Source organism: Malaya genurostris, chromosome 3, assembly GCF_030247185.1.
Source record: "Malaya genurostris strain Urasoe2022 chromosome 3, Malgen_1.1, whole genome shotgun sequence".
In the NCBI taxonomy this organism is placed as follows: Eukaryota; Metazoa; Arthropoda; class Insecta; order Diptera; family Culicidae; genus Malaya; species Malaya genurostris.
Genome location: NC_080572.1, coordinates 81,314,249 through 81,332,840, shown reverse-complemented (window position 1 = coordinate 81,332,840; position 18,592 = coordinate 81,314,249). Strand labels below are relative to the sequence as shown.

The window sequence follows — 18,592 nt, the reverse complement described above, 5'->3', positions numbered from 1 at the left end:
GTAATGAAGATTTAGGGCAAGAATTGTCCATGGGAGCGCACTACCCACTGAGAAAGTGGAACCATTTTGTTGAATTTTGAGCGTCTCTTGAACTGCAAACTGGGCGAGATGAAACGATTAGCTTCCACGTGTTCGTTCAGCGTGTTGGAACGGCATGAAGTTGTGATAGTTGATCTGCAAAGTTGAAGTGATAATGGTTTCTCTTCTGTGGTGTTGTCTGTTGCATTTGTAGATCGAATTGAGCTGTCAATAGTTGTTCACGGTTCAATGATCTGCTTCAAAATCGAACAACATAAGTCACGAAATGAGCTCTCGTTGGACAATTCATTGGGCTACCGTTCGACGTTTCTACAAATACAAGATATGAATACAAAAATCGAATAAACGTAACTTTGGAAAACCCCGTTTAGGTATTTCGAATTTTTCGCGTGGATTTCCAACGTTATGCGGTTTCTTTTTATTTTGGTTTTCCAAGTAAAATGGTTTTATTTGTCATTCATCATACGATGCGCATCTCCTGCATAAGTAATTCATTCACACAGTTTGTTGTGTGGTTTTCTAAAATTTGACTACTTCGTATGGTTTTGTCAAGATCTGAGTTTAGTGAAGCTTGAGTAATTTAATATCTAGGCGCGAACAACTGATTTATCTAGGAAATGTGTTAAGGGAAACGAATATTAAATACTTAAAATGAGGGTGGTTTATTTTACTATAAATGAAAAATAACGGAAGAATACTTTGAATACCAATCGTCATATTTGGGATACTCTGTTAATTAACCTGAGCGGACATTTTGTTCCATCTCTTCATCTCTGTCACATCCCGAGTCATCTTTCCACTCTTCTTCATCTTTTATTTCTCAATGCCCAAAATAAGGATTCGTTTTAGTCTTATTAAGTTGTACAGCCGTCTTGAACTTGTTTTAGGTTTCAATCAATTTTAGGAGTGATTTTCAGTTTTGAGTACACGATCAACTTTTTTGGTACTTCCGGAACGTCATCGACTAACCAAACCTGTTCAACTGTAGAATTGCACGGCTTGTTGAAAGTGTTTTGCTCGATTTTGCAGTGTCATGTAAAAAAAACATTTGGATGATTGTAATCAGTTGATGCAAAAAACGATGAGGTTTTATGTCTGCTGGAAAGCAAGTTTGACAGAAACTAACTCCACCGGGCTTTTCTCTGTTCCACATAAAACAATTGTAAATTAACAGATCGGCTGAAAAGTTCGTATCGTTTCTATGAGAAGGCCCCACTAGAATTAAATCCATACCATTAACTTTTCGTTTGAGTGTTTGAACAGAATTATTTTACAAGGATTAATTTTTTTTCAAATAATACCATTTAATTCTGTTATAAGTATATCACGTCACTATACAAATTCACTATGTATCTCACGACACTATAAATCTTGTATAATAAACGTCACATCACATGTGCACATTTCGAATACAATTTATATTCTTCTTCCAATAACTAAACAAAACTATCACACTGAAGAAGAATATAAATTGTATTCGAAATGTGCATATGTGATGTGACGTTTATTATACAAGATTTATAGTGTCGTGAGATACATAGTGAATTTGTATAGTGACGTGATATACTTATAACAGAATTAAATGGTATTATTTAAAAAAAAATTATCCTTGAATCCATACCATTTTCAGTTAGTACCAACCTTCAAAAGATACGTGTATAAATTTGACAGCTGTCTGATTACTAGTTGTGAGATATTGCATTTTGAGTGAAGCTACTTTTGTTATTGTGAAAAAAATGGAAAAAAGGAATTTCGTGTGTTGATGAAACACTACCACCCCTATTCTGTACGTCGATCGATTCAAAATATTCCGATAGAATTTGAAATTTCCATTCTGCATTCCGTTCGAGTTTGGTATGAACTTCGTTCGAGTTGTTAAATTTTCGAACATTACTCGATTGACGAGTAATGTACGATTCAGACGGTCCACCTTCTTCCGTCACCGTCACTGGAACGTCAGCTTCCGTCAAAATTAGTTCAATAATTTCTTTACCGGAACGTTCACACGCTCCGTCCGTCAAGACGTTCCGTGACGGTGACGTTACGTGTGAATGGCTCCAAAAGAATGCATGTAATTAATGTTGACGGTGACGGTGACGAAGGTTGACTGTGACGGAAGGAGCCGGATCGTCTGAATCGTACATAAGTAGTGGTGACAGTTTTGATGGTTAGTGTTCGAAATTTCGAGGGTTCCCGAACGAGAGTCGATCGAATCATACAAGTCGAACGGAATAAAGAATGCAAAATTCGAACTCGAACGAAAGTGAAGATTCGTTCGTATCACAAATCCGTTGGATTTCAGAATCGGGGTGTACTTTTTGATGAAAAAAAGTGCCGCCGATACCAAAAAATGGCTTGATGAGTGTTATCCAGACTCTGCACCGGGCGAAGCCACAATTCGTAAGTGGTTTGCAAAATTTCGTACTGGTCATATGAGCACCGAAGACGATAAACGCAGTGGACGTCCAAAAGAGGCTGTTACCGTTGAAAACGTGAAAAAAATCCACAAAATGATTTTCAATGACCGTAAAGTGAAGTTGATCGAGATAGCTGACACCCTAAAGATATCAAAGGAACGTGTTGGACATATTATTCACGAATATTTGGATATGAGAAAGCTTTGTGCAAAATGGGTGCCGCGTGAGCTCACAATCGATCAAAAACAACAACGAATTGATGATTCTGAGCAGTGTTTGGAGCTGTTATATCGAAATAAAACCGATTTTTTTCGTCGATATATAACAATGGACGAAACATGGCTCCATCACTTCACTCCGGAGTCCAATCGACTGTCAGCTGAGTGAACTGCACGCGATGAACCGAACCCAAAGCGTGGGAAGACTCAACAATCGGCCGGTAAGGTTATGGCGTCTGTATTTTGGGATTCGCATGGTATAATTTTCATCGACTACCTTGAAAAGGGAAAAACTATCAACAGTGACTATTATATAACGTTATTAGAGCGTTTGAAGGACGAAATTTAAAAAAAACGGCCTCATTTGAAAAAGAAAAAAGTTTTGTTTCATCAAGAAAATGCACCGTGTCACGAGTCGATGAAAACCATGCTGAAATTTAACGAATTGGGCTTCGAATTGCTCGCTCATCCACCGTATTCTCCAGATTTGGCCCCCAGTGACTTTTTCCGGTTCTCAGACCTCAAGAGAATGCTCGCTGGTAAAAAATTTAGAAGCAATGAAGAGGTAATCGCTGAAACTGAGGCCTATTTAAAGGCAAAGGACAAAAATGCTACAAAAATGGTATCGAAAAGTTGGAAGATCGCTATAATCGCTGTATAGCCTCTGATGGCAATTATGTTGAATAATAAAAACGAATTTTGGCAAAAAAATGTGTGTTTCTATTAAACGATACGAACTTTTCAGCCGAACTGTTATGTTTTCATTTTACAGTTCAACATAGTTTTAGCCCAACTCCTTATAATTTTGATTTAGTTAGATTTCATAATTCATACTTGAATGAATGTTATGTTTTATTGAGATGATATTACCACTCGCAATTAGAAAAAGCTTCTATTTCCATATATTTACTAAAAGTTAAACATCGTTTATTGGTATATACTAAAGGACCGTCGTTTGAAAAGGATAAACAAATCCTTTAATTTAAAATCGTTCTTATTACATACAGTGTACCTTCCGGCTCAGTAATGAATATTTCACGATCCAAAAAGCATGCTAAAAATAAACTGTCAAGACAGGTCATCCTTGCCTCTCTATTGGTTTTGTTGGATCTTATTTATTTCGTAATACTAGCCCTCAATCCGGTTGGTCACATGGTAGAAAGAAAAAAAACTGATCACGTAAAATATGAGGAAGAAAAGTGGATCAAAACAGTCTAGAAATCATTGCTAACAACGAAAAAGCAGTTAATTTCCCATCGGCCTTGTAAATAGCTTATAACTTATGTCTTCATTCCTCCTCGATCATTCTTTCCTTATCAACACTTCTGAACTCTAATTACAATAGTAAATTTGTATTTGTTTAACAGCTACTTTCAGTGGGAGTTGATTACTGTCGTGACTGTTTACAAATAATTCATTATGTTATGAAAAAGCATCCAGAGTAAATGTATGTGTGTGTTTGCAGCACTAGTTTTTCTTTTAACAATACACAAACAGTAATTACGCATCTACACATCCCTGTTTTATCTAATGAAACAGATCAGGCTTCAATCCCCTTGTATCCTGTAACTAACGTTGGTATAAAACGATTATCTATTGTAGTTTGTAGTGGAAACCGTTCGATGCGATACATTCAGAAAACGTGGAAGCGGAAATAAGAAGAGAAAGTAAACATAAATAATTATGTTCAGTAAGGGAAGGTTAGAATCCAGGTGTTAATTGTGCACAGAACAGTTTTCGTGCCAGCCGCCTGACAAACAATTTTAGGAAGCACAAAGACAAAACTTAATAAATCAGCACACTTAATACTTGAGAATAGAACAGCTCAACTAGCCGCATTAGTTGTTCGGTACTCATTCAACCAAACCTAACACATTTATTTACATGCAACAAATTAGTACATGACTAACTAATAGAATAGCTTTGCTGGTCTGAGGGGAAATAATTCTGATAAACATGTTTCGTGTTCCCGATAGCACTAGACCCGTACAACATCGGTTAAAATGATTCCTCCTTGTCCCTCAATTCACAAGCGCAGCACCAATTTTAAAATGGGACCATTGTTAAATGCTTTACTTTTTTAAAAGTATATTTAATTCTACTAACTTATTTAGCACTTTCAGAGTTTATTAGTAACTACAGCAATGAAAAATCAAATGTTAAGAGATTAAAGTATAAAATAAGCAAAATCATATTTTTTGGAATGTGCATTTTGACTAAATTGTTCATTTTCATCCTATACGTACATCAATTGCTATGTTTGGTAAGAACTACATATAACTAATCCGTTTGCAATGTTCAAACAGAGAAAACTGATTCATGAGAAAATGACTGCTGTTTCAACAGTTGGTCAAAATAAATTCGTACGTTCACTTTTTCTATTTAACGATGTATGCTTTAATTTTAGTCGTTCTATGTTGATACTTAGTATGCATTCTACTAGTAAGCATCATGAACAAGTCAGGTATGTAAAGCTTTTAACCTGTTCATTATACTGTAACTACTGATGTTCTACTGGGACCTTGCACAATAATTTAAAATCGAAGTTTTGTTGTAGACAAACGATTGGAATGGCGCATAAAATACAGCGTAGTAGAATATTTGTCAGAGAAATGGTTCGTATTAGATTCGTTTTAGTGTTAGTGGATGACGGATGATGAAAACGGTCCTTGGATTAGGTAAAAAGTTCGAAGAGCGGCACGTTTCTCATGGCCTTTGCTTCGCTTTCGACAATGAGTAATCCTACGTAAACGATTAAATTCACTCAAAACGCACGGTCTGCGTGTAGGTGTTTAGTCATCATTCTGGGACACACGGGTCAGTGTAACGTTGATACCTTGATTCTGTTGTGTTTCCAATTCACGCACGACAAAATCTCGCAAATCTGCGTACGCCTGCTTCAAATTGCTGTTGTGGACTACGATGTGGAAGTTTCCAGCGGTATTCCCTACAAAGAGAGTTAATAAAGAAAGGCATTTGGTGATACAATAGCGGTTAAAGTTGATAACAGGAAATTGTAAAGTAAAAAAAATATATATTCGGTTTCCAGTAACAACAAACAACAGACTAACGTTCCTCCCCGTTTTTTCAATCAAGTCTCTGAATTTACTAGGAATTGTACATTGAATGGTTTGTCAAACTCAGTTTAGGCCATCGGCTGATTTTCGGTGCAATTTGTAAGGGAGTAGCAATCAATGCTGTTCCCTCGAGTTTAAGCTAGTACATCAGTCTTGTCTTGAACCAGGTTTTCTTAGTATCTAACGAAAAACACAACAGAACAGATTCGAAACAGACTAACGAATGAGACAGTAGAATTGAAAGTTTGCTAAAAAGTTACCACAAAGACGAAACTCGAGCCCGTAATTTTCCTATCCGAGCAACACCAACGAAAAAAGCTTCGAAAGTGGTGTCCGGCAGAAGTAAGAGAGTGAAGTGGATTGGTGATGCGGTGTGTGAAGTGTTCTCTTGCTGGAAGGATGTCGCAGGTATACGGTTGAACAGGTGAACACGATGAAGGCAGAATTCGAATTGTGATGAAACACTGCGGAGTGCAACCTGATTGGACACGTGTACAGTTTTCCCAGTAGATATAATTTTATCCCACTGCGATGATTCCGGGGAAGTAGGTTTGGAGTGTTTAGTGGGTAATTGCATGAAGCGAAACGAGTTGCTTGGGAGTTCCTCACTCCGTGCGTGAATGCATTTCGCCTTGTATGGCTCTAGCCTTACCCTCATACCGCAAGCGTATATTTTTTTACGTAGATCAAACTTTTGTTTTTTTACGCAGTCTTTGTTTCCTATGCAGAGGTAAGAATTCAATATACGAAAAAAGATAAAACTATATATTTTATAGTCATCCCTACTTTAGTTAATAAGTGAATATAACATCAATTAATAACAGAGACGCCATTTCATTTCGCGTAGCATGAACGATAATATTCTTCACGCAACTGCAGTATTATTGAACCCATCTGTACTCAATGCGATTCGAAAACGCCGAAGGGAAGGTTTTGTACTCGTGTAAGGTTAACGAACTTACGTGAACAGCAAGTTAACTTATTGCAGACCCTGTCAGCTTAAGCTGCCCTTACACGAGACAATATTATTGTCAATACAAGGAGTATTGACAATACTTTTGATCGTGTAATGGAAACTTCATTGGATTGACGAAAATATTGTCAAAAAATCAAACTTGCTCATCAATCCGACAATACTTTCTCTCCAGAGAGAAACTGTTCAATATGTGCAATGACCTCTTTTCTCAATATTTTAATATTCATTTGCAATATTTAAAGCGCCAAACGCTTCAATTTTTCGAAAAACTCGGACTCAAGTTATCAAGCCAATTGGATTGATGGTATTGACAATACTTTGGATTGACAATAATATTGTCACGTGTAAGGGCTGCTTTAGAGCGCATCAATCTTCAGTTCAGCAACGCCATCACATTAAACATATCATGTCAATTGCATGGGTGCGCAGTGCTGCTTTTTTGGCGCGCACAAACTTGACATCTCTCCCCTACTTCTACGTACGAGATTCGAAGCGGACTATTCTAAGGGCGCCATGCTCGCGAAAAAGGATGTTGCCAATGATTTGTTCGGGAAATGTGAGAGCTGGATATCTAGTTAATATGATATCTTTGCCTATTGCTGACTTTTTTGTGCGCCCTTCACTTCATACTAAAGGCAATGACAGTGATTTTGACAACAGTTCGAGCAACATGAGCTACCGTACAGGCAAATATGAGCACCCGCTTGTGTAAGAACAGTAGAACACACTTACCATACTCAATCTCGACCCTTGCGGTATTAAGTCGCTTCTGTAAACTCTCCTCCGTCTCGGTCTTACGACCACGCAGCCTGCGCTCCAATTCGGCCACGGATGGTGGATTGATAAACACCAACAGCGGATTCAAGCGCTCCGAATTACGCACCTGTTTAACGCCCTCAATTTCGATATCGAGAACACAAACTTTGCCATGATGTTGGACAGTTTCAACTGCTTTTTTGCTACATACAAAAATTTCCAATTTCAATAGGTATGCTTGAAAATTAAACGTGAAATATTACCTGGTACCATACATATTGCCACTGAAGACGGCAGTTTCGATAAACTCTCCATTCTCGATGGCGGCCTGCATTTCCTCCACCGAAACGAAGTGATAGTGAACACCATTTTCTTCTCCGGGACGCGGTTTTCTGGTCGTGTGCGATACACTGAATCCAAAAGTATCTGGGAATTCCTTGAACAACTTTTTCAACAAGGTACTTTTACCGGACCCCGACGGGCCACAGATGACCAGAGGGCGAGGACCTTGTCTAACCATGCTGGTGAGTTGGGAAAATGCTTTCGAATCAAAAAGTAGATATCATTTAACTAAGAACTCACGCGTAGATCCTTATTCTTAACAGCAGAACACCAACTATACGTCTGCACTAAAGGTCAGATAATTGTGAAATGAACTACAGGCAAGCAGCTAAACATGCAATTTAATTACGACTAATATTAGTGTTCCAAATACCGCGGCGCTAACGAAGGCGACATTACAGGAAACATCTGACACGCAATATTTTTCGCCTTCGTCCTTTTTCAATCAAACGAATGTCAATCAACCGCCACTTGTACTTCCATGTCCCGTTCCGAATGAGTAATTCATTTTCCCATAAAAGTGTATCTTAACCTTAACCCTCTACAACCCGCAATTTTTATTATTCTGTGTAGTATGAATGTAGTTGAAATTTTGAGCAAAGAAATTAAAAAGATGGCGATGGTGTTCGTGGGGGGCTAAGACACGTTTTGCTATCTACTAAAATCTCACCAAAGATGCGTTACTTCACCGGCAACAGTCCAAATTCCGGCAAAACCCAAAAACAAAAACACAATACTATTCACTGCTATATTTAGCGTGTTTGCTGTACGTCGCAGAAAAAAACTAGACCACGTTGCAGAACGGTTGATACTCTGGGCAGTTGCAGATCCGTCTCTCTCAGAAACCGGCTTCTTTAAATGCTTCGGTATGACTGGCGCATCCCAGAAACGTTAGCATGATTGGTGCCATGCACAAAGGGAAACTGACACGGTAATAACCGAAGCAGACCGAGTCTGTGCCGAGACCGGACGCAGATCTGCGCAGGACAGCAGAGTGCAAAACAACCAGACCAGATCGGGCATGTTTTCGTAAGCCCATGCGGTATGTCATGATCAGTTAGCTTCGTTTTTACGCATCTGCATAGGTTAGATGCAAGGATTAGTAGAGAATGTTTGCAACGTAAACGTGATTAAATGATTATCTATAGCTTTGAATAATTAGTTCAATCACACTGTTCTTCAAATACTTTAAAAATTTACAATTAATGTTCAAATCCGTAATTTTATAGTTGTACTATGTGCATAGATTTATGCACAAGGACGTGTAATAAATTTACATATCAAAAATAACTCTTATCTATGATTAAACGAATTTTCGTGGATCTGAAAATAAATCACGCACACTAATCGCCAAAAAAAAACGCTCAATAAGCTACAAGTATCTCCAAATTGCACTTGATTAAAATACTATCTATTTTACGACAGCTCAAGCAAATAATTTGCCAAATGAACTGTTTCATTCAATGCCGCTGCGCTAATAGTGATCGCTTAAAATACCAACACTCATTCTCTCGGATGTCAGATTGATATATTTGGACTCATTCCAGAAAAAAACACATCCTAGGCCTTGAGAAGTAGGTTTTGATTGCGTGGATTCAAAACGTACTTCCCTGGGCGTCACGACATACTACGCCATATATATGACTACTATAAAAAAAATCTGCAGCAAATATAGAATAGTTTGGTGCAAAATATAAACTTTCAGTGAATTTTGCTATCTTTAGATCCCGGCTGGTGGGTCAAACCAACCAGAAATGAAGTGTGAAATTTTGAATTATGAACACGAGCATGTCTGTTTTTGCTAACGAAGGGAAAACATGAAGTAAACAAAACACTGCGCGAACGTACCCCAACATCGAAAGCAAACTTACTACGATAACGGTACCAAGCCTACGTTTACCAACACAACAACACGTCATATTGTGACGATTTCCATACGAAATCACCACTGACCATTTGCGATTGTATCAGAGATGCCATTTATATAGATTTTTGCATGCGCATACAGATTTATAACAGAGTACAGATTTTAAAAATGAAAAAATCAAACTTTTCCGTCTAGTCTTTTTAGTATTTGATTGCAGTGACGAGATAAAAGTTTATGATTCAACTGACAAATCACAAATAAAATGGAACTATTTTCTGCAAATATTTGATGATGAAGCAAGTGATGAACACTGAAATACATTTATATTATAGTTTGAATTGATATTCAAGGAAGTCATGGCATCATGAAACTTTATTGTCAGACTGTTGAGAGTTGTATGACATGACTTGACGTTACATATTGCACAATGGAATGCCAAGTCAACTTATGAAGTCAACATTTTCAAACTAGATAAGTATATGGAATTACAATTCAATTGTTGTTGATAAAAAAGCTATTACATTTTGTCGTTGAATATACCTATGAGCGTGGTTCTGACTTACAAAGATATGAAGAATAAATGCCCATTGAATCTACCATTCTATAACCACAATCTATTGGAAGCATCATCGTTTTATTGTAGAAATTTCATTTGATTAGGGAATACAGATAAATACAAATTTTTATACAAAGCAATACAGATTTTCTATGAAAATATCTGGCATCTCTGAATTGTATAGTCCGTTTCAACATAACAGAATGATAAGGTAGAGGCTAAGTAGATATGACCGAATACAAGCTCGGTCAGTCAGACCCGCGCGGAGCAGCTACCTTTTCTATTTCCACATCTTGAATCTAGCAGAGTATGTATTTGGTCTTATCACAATCATGCTTTGCCAATCTTAGAAACATGCTTCAACGGCAACACTATACGATTAATGCTGCTCAAGAACTACCTATAATTTTTTTTAAACTCACCCCTGGCTAAGACAACGGCGAGTGTTAGCATTTTTTCTTCTCACTAAAGAATTAGAACAAGCACAAAAATGCACACACACACGCGTACTCAGGCAACGGGAGGCAGATGTTTGGATGAGTGGGTGGTAATGGATTTATCCCGTGCAGAATTGCAGTTGGTGCTAAATTAGTTTGCGAGGTCCTTGCTGATTAGTTGCTAGAAATGTGAATATTCCTTTTCTGTCGCAGAGGTAGGTGGTTAGTACAGAATGTAGAATGACGCAGCACAATATTATCGCGATTTTATCTTGTTCACGCAGCCCAAACGGACAAAATTTAATATATCGCCCTACTACCTTTGGCTAGTGGTTGGCCGAATGTGTTGTTTGGTGGCTGCTGGTTGATCAGTAGCTTCAGATAACTTTGGCAATTCGATAAGCTACTGTGTCTGGCACTGTGGTTAACCCGTTTTAGAATGTTGAGTAACATCAATGGAAATTTCTATTGCTCAATGTTCGCACTCCCGGCTTCCCGGTATCAGTTGTCTATAAGTACTGATCGGTTGAAAATTTTCTCCAACCTTACTGCCCTGACGAGATAAGAGGTGAATTTCTGTATGTGTCAAAATACTCACCACCGTGCACTATGGGCTGAATCGATAGATATATCGCCTGAAATTAGATTCGCCATTCAACATGATTTCCAAATGGATTCCGAGTCAAAATCCAGACGATTTAACCGACGACACGACCAGACACTCCGAAGAAAAAACAGCAATAAAACTGTTCGCTAACGATTCACCGTCAGTTACCACAAATCTAGCGACCCCTTGTAAATGATAAAAATAATCTTCTCGAGCAACACTGTTTAAGTTGCTATGGACTAGTTACCAAGGAACCCCAAAACAAATAAACATGTTTTGAAAGCGGTGGAATAGTTCTATTAGTGTTAAACTTTGTCCAAATTAAGCAGAAATGCATTTAAATGAACTCGATTTTCGGAATTTAATCGAAACTATGGATAAAACCAACGAACGAGGACAATGATCTGCTTCCAGCGATTCATCCGTACACTTCAACTGCTAGCTTTTCTGGGCAATAGAATTCGGTGTAATATGCCGGTGTCAAAATTTTTGGTTGATTGCGCAGCAGTGGAAACAGTATTTCACCTTGTTGGCCACTATTCGAGGATTACTAGTGGAATTCCACAAAGAAAACATTTTACCGTACGTTATGCAGGTACCGCAGAGCACTAGCCTCGCTCAGCTCGTTGTCGGTCATTTCCATGTCTTCCTTCTCACACAACGGTTTCAAGTCAAGACCTGAATTTTGAACTTGGCTTTATAAAAGAGATAACTCGTACTCCTCAATTTTTACATTCCGCTCGAGTCAGGTAAATCCATTAAAATGTTCTGTAATATAATAACCGATCTGAAATTTATTTTGTTTACATTCATCTTGCCTTCGATATGCAGTAACCAAGGTTATGGTGACTGTTATTCAAAATCAATAAATATATCAACTTGTGCTGCCAGTTTAAAAAAATTCACTAGCGTTCTCGATTTGACATTACCAGTTACTGAGGGGTAGTTAAATTTGCGATACAGTTTTGATAGTCGAGTGGCAGGTCGTGTCGTCGATTTAACTGTTTATTTTATCACAACTTGTGATTCATGAGAAGTTAATCAAAATTCACAAATGATCACAGCAATCCAATTTTGTTAAATGTTGAACTGTCTTCGGCAATAGACTTTTAGAGATGGCAAAATTTTTGCAACTGCGACGTCCTACAAGGTATTCTCGTCTCCACGAGTCAATTCCTAAACCCGTAGCTGCCCTTCCCAAGCACGGCAGCTTGCCATTATGGGAAAAGCTTGGCTTGGACCAAAAGTTACCGGCCAAAGCCTGCCCAATACATCCGCCCACCTTCAGCCGGGGTTTACTTGGCCAGTGCCTTTGGACCAAACCGGATGACTTTGGTTTCGACCTCACCGACCCGTTGGGAAACGATGTTTCCTACGCTTATCTACAGCCTCACGACAAGCATTTGCAAAGATTCTATAAGGATGAGAGAATCAAAAATGTAAGGTACAAATTATTTCGATAACAATCTAAATTAATAAGTTTTTTCCCTTGCAGGAATTAAGATATCAAAAAATTACTAACAATAGAGACGAAGTAGTTTGTTCTTTATCGGAATTCAATCGATTCAGAAGTTATTTGTGGAAATATCACAAACACGAAATTCGAAAGGAGCTTCAAAAATTGGTTTGCGAGAAGAATGTAATTTCATAATACTTATTATAATAATAAGCTCTATATTACAGGATCGTGCCTGGTGTAAAGAATATCACGACAAGCAAGCAGCTTTGCATGTTAAAAAGCACTACGACTTTGAAGGATTACTGGAACGCAAAAAATGTACAGCAAATCTTTTAAGAAAAGTGAAAAGACAAAGGCATAGTATACATATTATAGAAAACTGAATCGTACATTAAAAATATACGCTTTTCAGAACACTAAAAGCTATTTTTAAGCATGAGAAAAAATTAGAACAGTTTCTGAAATGTCGTGAAAGATACAAACATTTAAATATGCTCAACGGTCATCTTAGAACATTGAAAATCCGTCACAACAAGGAATTGATCACAGCTTCAAGAAAATCGTAACTGAATTCAGTTATTTTTCTATTCAATTATTGAAAATGTCTCATTTTTTCAGGTACCGCTTGAGGCTTAAACGAAGACTAAAAGAAAAGGATCATCTCAGAACTCGTAGGATGACAATCTTGAAAAAAAGAAACGTAGAATCTAAGAAAATCATGGTTTGAAATTGATTTACATTTGCTTTCGTTCGTTAGATCGTTAAAATTATCGTTATTTACTACTACAACAGCGCAAAGAACGTCACAAACTACTTTTCATATCAGCCCAGGAAGCGGAAGTCGAACGTCAAACACTACTAGAAAAATTGCTGAAGCACACGCAAAGTAACGTACAGCAACGCATTTTGCAATCAGCTGCCCAGCAGGATCGTCTAGATCGAGCTTTGACACGTAGGAAGGCTAGAAATTTGGCTAGTAAGTATGACAAACGTACCAAACCGGCCTTGATAAAAGCGATGTTGAAAGCGTGGCACAGCATCCAGGTACGGCAACCGGATGTTGAAATACAGGTATCGCGTGCATCCGTGGAGAATGCCGTGAACATGGCGTATAGCATACATAGGACTATCAGTCCCACCGTCAGTAGTACCCAGATCATCGATACGGCCCGACAGTTGATCAACGATTTGAGTAATATGTCAACGGAAAAACTACCGATGGATCGACAAACCATCAAGTATACCAGTAACGCGTTACTAGAAATAATAGCTCAAATACGAAAGCAAGTAATTCGTGCCGGATGTCTGCTGATTGAGCAAGTAAACTCAGAGAAATTTTTATTATATGAGGAAAAAAACATAATAGTGTTCTAATGATTACAGGTTGCCACAAAAATGCGAAACCAAATCGAAGCTAATGTCCGTCGTAGAAGCACTCTATGTGGTCCTTGGAATATGCTTTGGAAACGACGGTCTTTGCAAAGTGAATCCGAAAACCATCGCCATCGGGTTTCAATCGGTGAAATTCAAATAATCGATGAATACCAAACCGAACAGGAAAAGTTTAAGAAATCACGCCTTCGACCTCCAACGCCGGTAACTTCAGTAACTTCATTGGTAGACCATTTGGTGTATTCGGAAGAGTTACCTAGTTCATTGGAGGATCTAGAAATTCAATCATCCATTGCAGAGGCCATGGAGCGCACCATAACAGATGAAAATCATCCACTCATACATTTGACAATGAGACAGAAGCGATTTTTGGAAACTAATCTTTTAAAATTTCGTGCTATCATTCATCAAAATGTTGAAAAAAGAGTGTTGGCAGCTATTGACGTATTGCGTTTAGAAATTGTTCGTCAAAAGGTGAATAAACCGATCGAACCAGAAGAATCTATTGCAGATGAAATAGCGCATTGTATTTTGCGGTTTCCCAAGGAGGATCAACGATACCCCCAATTGTTGTTAATCATTATAAACCTGCTAGTCTGTGACTGTTGTGATGAGCTAGATCGTATATTGAATGCACCGTAAAGACAAAATCATCAACTTCCTGTTTGGCAGAAATTGATAAAATTATAGTACTCCTAAAACAACCATGTTAAATAATTTAATAACTAACGCAGATTCTGAAATTGCCAACACCACATTTTTGATCATGCTGATTCCAGAGCAGTGTTTTTTCTTAAACTGTTCTAAACAGATTTTTTTAATATTTGTTTATGAAACACATCTATTGATACGCTTGATCATGGCCATATTCAAATCTTAAATTGGGTTGGTTGAAGAGTGCTCATCATTGGATTTACTATCCGTTTAGATACAAAATGAACGTCATCCTCCAACACATACATTTATAAGATAATGTTGGCTTAGATTTGGTCAATTCCGTTTGATATTATTAGGGATTCCTGCAGGGAAATGTATTTAGAGCATCAAATGATTTTTTTTTGTTATTCATTAATACGATTATTTTTTAAGGCCGTTTACTCTTTTAACCTAATATAATTAAATATAGTTACACCGATTTAAATTTAATCAAACATTTTCCCACTATTTTTTTAAAAATCATAATAGGTATTTCTGTATTTAACAAACCTGCTCGACTATATTATTTTAACCGAACGATTAGTTACTATACATGATAAGAAAATTTATATTTTTGTATATTCTGCTATCTCATAAGCTTTTTCAGATTTTTTTTTAACAGTATATCATTTTTATTCAAAGTTAGCTATTTGTTGAACTCATGAAAGAGTTAGGGGGCTACCATAAATGTGAAAAGGGGTTATAATTAAACTGAAACTCTAATTGTCTTGATGAAATGATAACGAACTTTCATGCACGGAAGGTCACAACAAGCAAGAATGTCGCGAACTGGGACAATGGATAGTCTACCTTGCGTACGCAAATTTATTAGTTGGGACCTGACATCACGATACTCTTCGCATGTCCAAAAGACATGATCAATGTTGCGATAACCTTCGCCACAAGTACAATGATTAGTCTCGGAAAGTCCGATACGAAGGAGATGTGCGTCTAACGTGTAATGATTGGACATGATTCTGAACATCACACGAATGAAATCGCTACTCACATCCAGTCCCCTGAATTATGCCTTTATCCATATTTTAGAAATAATTAAGTGCATCCACCGGCTCAGATAATCTTTATCCTAAATAGCTTGTCAGCTGGCAAGTGTTCTTTGACGAGACGCGCTATTGTATTCGTTGAGAGCAGTCGGTAGCACATAAATTTCACCCTCAAGAGCACAACGTTTGGCTAAATTGTTGGACCTTTCATTGCCTGGAATGGAGCAATGAGCTGAGACCCAGACCATAGGTATTGTCTTATTTGTCCAAGAAAACGGTATATTCTTGTCAACAATGCTTGAGCAAATGGCTTCAATTGCACTCAGATTATCTGTGAAAAGGAAATTATGGTTTGAGATAATGTGACGATTACACTCAAACTATAATGAACTGTTGCTAACTCAGCTATATAAACAGATGCAGGTTCTTGAAACCTTAATGAAGCCGAAACATTATTGTTGAACCCAGTAGCCTCTTCAATTCGTGATCCGTCCGTGTAAAATATGTTCTCAGAGTCAATATACCTGAACTTACTTGTAAATATTTTTGGGATTTCCATCGAGCGTAGGTGTTCCGGGATTCCAAGCACTTCACGCTGCACGGATTAGGAGGCTGTCACAGATAGGAATATATCTTGAAGAGTCGATTTCCTGTGGCATATGGTTAAAATATACTGTAATAAATCTTGTTTGAGATTGAAGCTCAACTAGCCTTTCGAAGTTTTTAATAACTAGAGGATTCAGTACCTCACATCTCGCGACGAAAGCTCCCAAAAACGATCTTTCAATGGAAGAACTCCTGCCAGAACTATCGTATGAGTCGACTGCATGCAATCTAAGGCAATTCGCAAACAAGAATACTGAATTCGCTCCAGTTTGATAATATGAGAGTTTGCAGCGGAACGAAAACAAGCGCATCCATATTCCATCACTGAAAGTATCTTAGTCTGATACAATTTTATTAGATCTACCAGATGAGCACCCCACCAAGATCCTGTTATTGTTCGAAGAAATTTTACACTTTGTTGGCATTGCGTTATCAGATACCTAATGTGTCCTCCCCACGTGCATTTGGAATCAAACCACACCCCGAGGTATTTGAAAGTCAAAACCTGTTGGATCATTCTTCCCATCATATGAAGATGAAGCTGCGCGGGATCATGCTTTCTTGAAAACACAACCTATTGAGTTTTCTCCGCTGATAATTCGATACCCAGATGAACAGCCCAAACGACCAAGTTATCTAAGATATCTTGCAATGATTTTTGCAGGTTAACAGCTTCGGCTTCAGTAACTGAAATCACGCCATGATCTTCTTCTTCTTATTTCTGGTTGGCGTCACCTCACTTGAGATGACGCCGATTGATGACACAGCAACTTAGGTCATATTGCCAGTCCATTTTCGTTTATATCCAAATGGACTTTCTTTTCACAAGCAAAAATCTCGCTGTGTGACTGCGTCGAGTCGCTAAAGGAAAAAAAGGAATTTCGTGTGTTGATGAAACACTACTTTTTGATGAAAAAAAGTGCCGCCGATACCAAAAAATGAGCTTGATGAGTGTTATCCAGACTCTGCACCGGGCGAAGCAACAATTCGTAAGTGGTTTGCAAAATTTCGTACTGGTCATATGAGCACCGAAGACGATGAACGCAGTTGACGTCCAAAAGAGGCTGTTACCGATGAAAACGTGAAAAATATCCACAAAATGATTTTCAATGACCGTAAAGTGAAGTTGATCGAGATAGCTGACACCCTAAAGATATCAAAGGAACGTGTTGGACATATTATTCACGAATATTTGGATATGAGAAAGCTTTGTGCAAAATGGGTGCCGCGTGAGCTCACAATCGATCAAAAACAACAACGAATTGATAATTCTGAGCAGTGTTTGGAGCTGTTATATCGAAATAAAACCGATTTTTTTCGTCGATATATAACAATGGACGAAACATGGCTCCATCACTTCACTCCGGAGTCCAATCGACAGTCAGCTGAGTGGACTGCACGCGATGAACCGAACCCAAAGCGTGGAAAGACTCAACAATCGGCCGGTAAGGCCATCAACAGTGGCTATTATATAGCGTTATTAGAGAATTTGAAGGACGAAATTTCAAAAAAACGGCCTCATTTGAAGAAGAAAAAAGTTTTGTTTCATCAAGACAATGCACCGTGTCACAAGTCGATGAAAACCATGCTGAAATTGAACGAATTGGGCTTCGAATTGCTCCCTCATCCACCGTATTCTCCAGATTTGGCCCCCAGTGACTTTTTTCTGTTCTCAGACCTCAAGAGAATGCTCGCTGGTAAAAAATTTAGAAGCAATGAAGAGGTAATTGCTGAAACTGAGGCTTATTTTGAGGCAAAGGACAAATCGTACTACAAAAATGGTATCGAAAAGTTGGAAGATCGCTATAATCCCTGTATCGCCTCTGATGGCAATCATGTTGAATAATAAATACGAATTTTGGCAAAAAAATGTGTGTTTCTATTAAACGATACGAACTTTTCAGCCGAACTGTTATGTCGTTTTTGCTTGAGAAAACTGAAACTGATCCGGGGTAGTTTCATCAAACAAACACTTTTTTTCATGAAACTGTGTTGGGTTCGCACTTAGCAACGGGGCTTTGAGTAAACCTGATTTAAAAACCAGGTTCGAAACTGACTCCATTTTCAGTTCAACTACTTTCGAAACTAGCTTCAAACAAACGGTTTGACAGCAGTTAGGGTGGAAACTGGGTTAGGTTTGGCA

At 38.0% G+C, this 18,592-nt stretch overlaps 2 protein-coding genes across 10 annotated transcripts; one reads left to right on the top strand and one right to left on the bottom strand.

The window, feature by feature from the left end:
- Positions 1 to 3,570: 3,570 nt before the first annotated feature.
- LOC131435346 (uncharacterized) lies at positions 3,571 to 11,224 on the bottom strand. 9 transcript variants are annotated; one of them, XM_058603138.1, is made up of 6 exons: positions 11,006 to 11,142; positions 8,066 to 8,112; positions 7,747 to 8,004; positions 7,460 to 7,686; positions 5,511 to 5,621; positions 3,571 to 4,267 (listed from the first exon to the last, which is right to left on the bottom strand). In XM_058603138.1, exons 3-6 carry the CDS (start codon positions 8,001 to 8,003, stop codon positions 4,215 to 4,217), a joined length of 648 nt encoding a protein of 215 aa, XP_058459121.1. In that variant the 5' UTR covers position 8,004; positions 8,066 to 8,112; positions 11,006 to 11,142; the 3' UTR covers positions 3,571 to 4,214. The 9 variants fall into 9 exon arrangements, with proteins under 9 accessions (XP_058459121.1, XP_058459117.1, XP_058459120.1 ...); XM_058603134.1 differs by lacking the exon at positions 8,066 to 8,112 and adding an exon at positions 10,671 to 10,889 and having other exon boundaries at positions 7,747 to 8,023; positions 11,006 to 11,132; XM_058603137.1 differs by having other exon boundaries at positions 8,066 to 8,153; positions 11,006 to 11,130.
- A 405-nt stretch (positions 11,225 to 11,629) lies between these two features.
- LOC131435345 (uncharacterized) lies at positions 11,630 to 15,178 on the top strand. The gene is made up of 7 exons (XM_058603130.1): positions 11,630 to 12,731; positions 12,788 to 12,916; positions 12,976 to 13,106; positions 13,164 to 13,313; positions 13,370 to 13,472; positions 13,544 to 14,071; positions 14,135 to 15,178. The coding sequence occupies exons 1-7, from the start codon at positions 12,408 to 12,410 to the stop codon at positions 14,783 to 14,785; spliced, it is 2,016 nt and encodes a 671-aa protein (XP_058459113.1). The 5' UTR covers positions 11,630 to 12,407; the 3' UTR covers positions 14,786 to 15,178.
- The last annotated feature ends 3,414 nt before the right edge of the window (positions 15,179 to 18,592 follow it).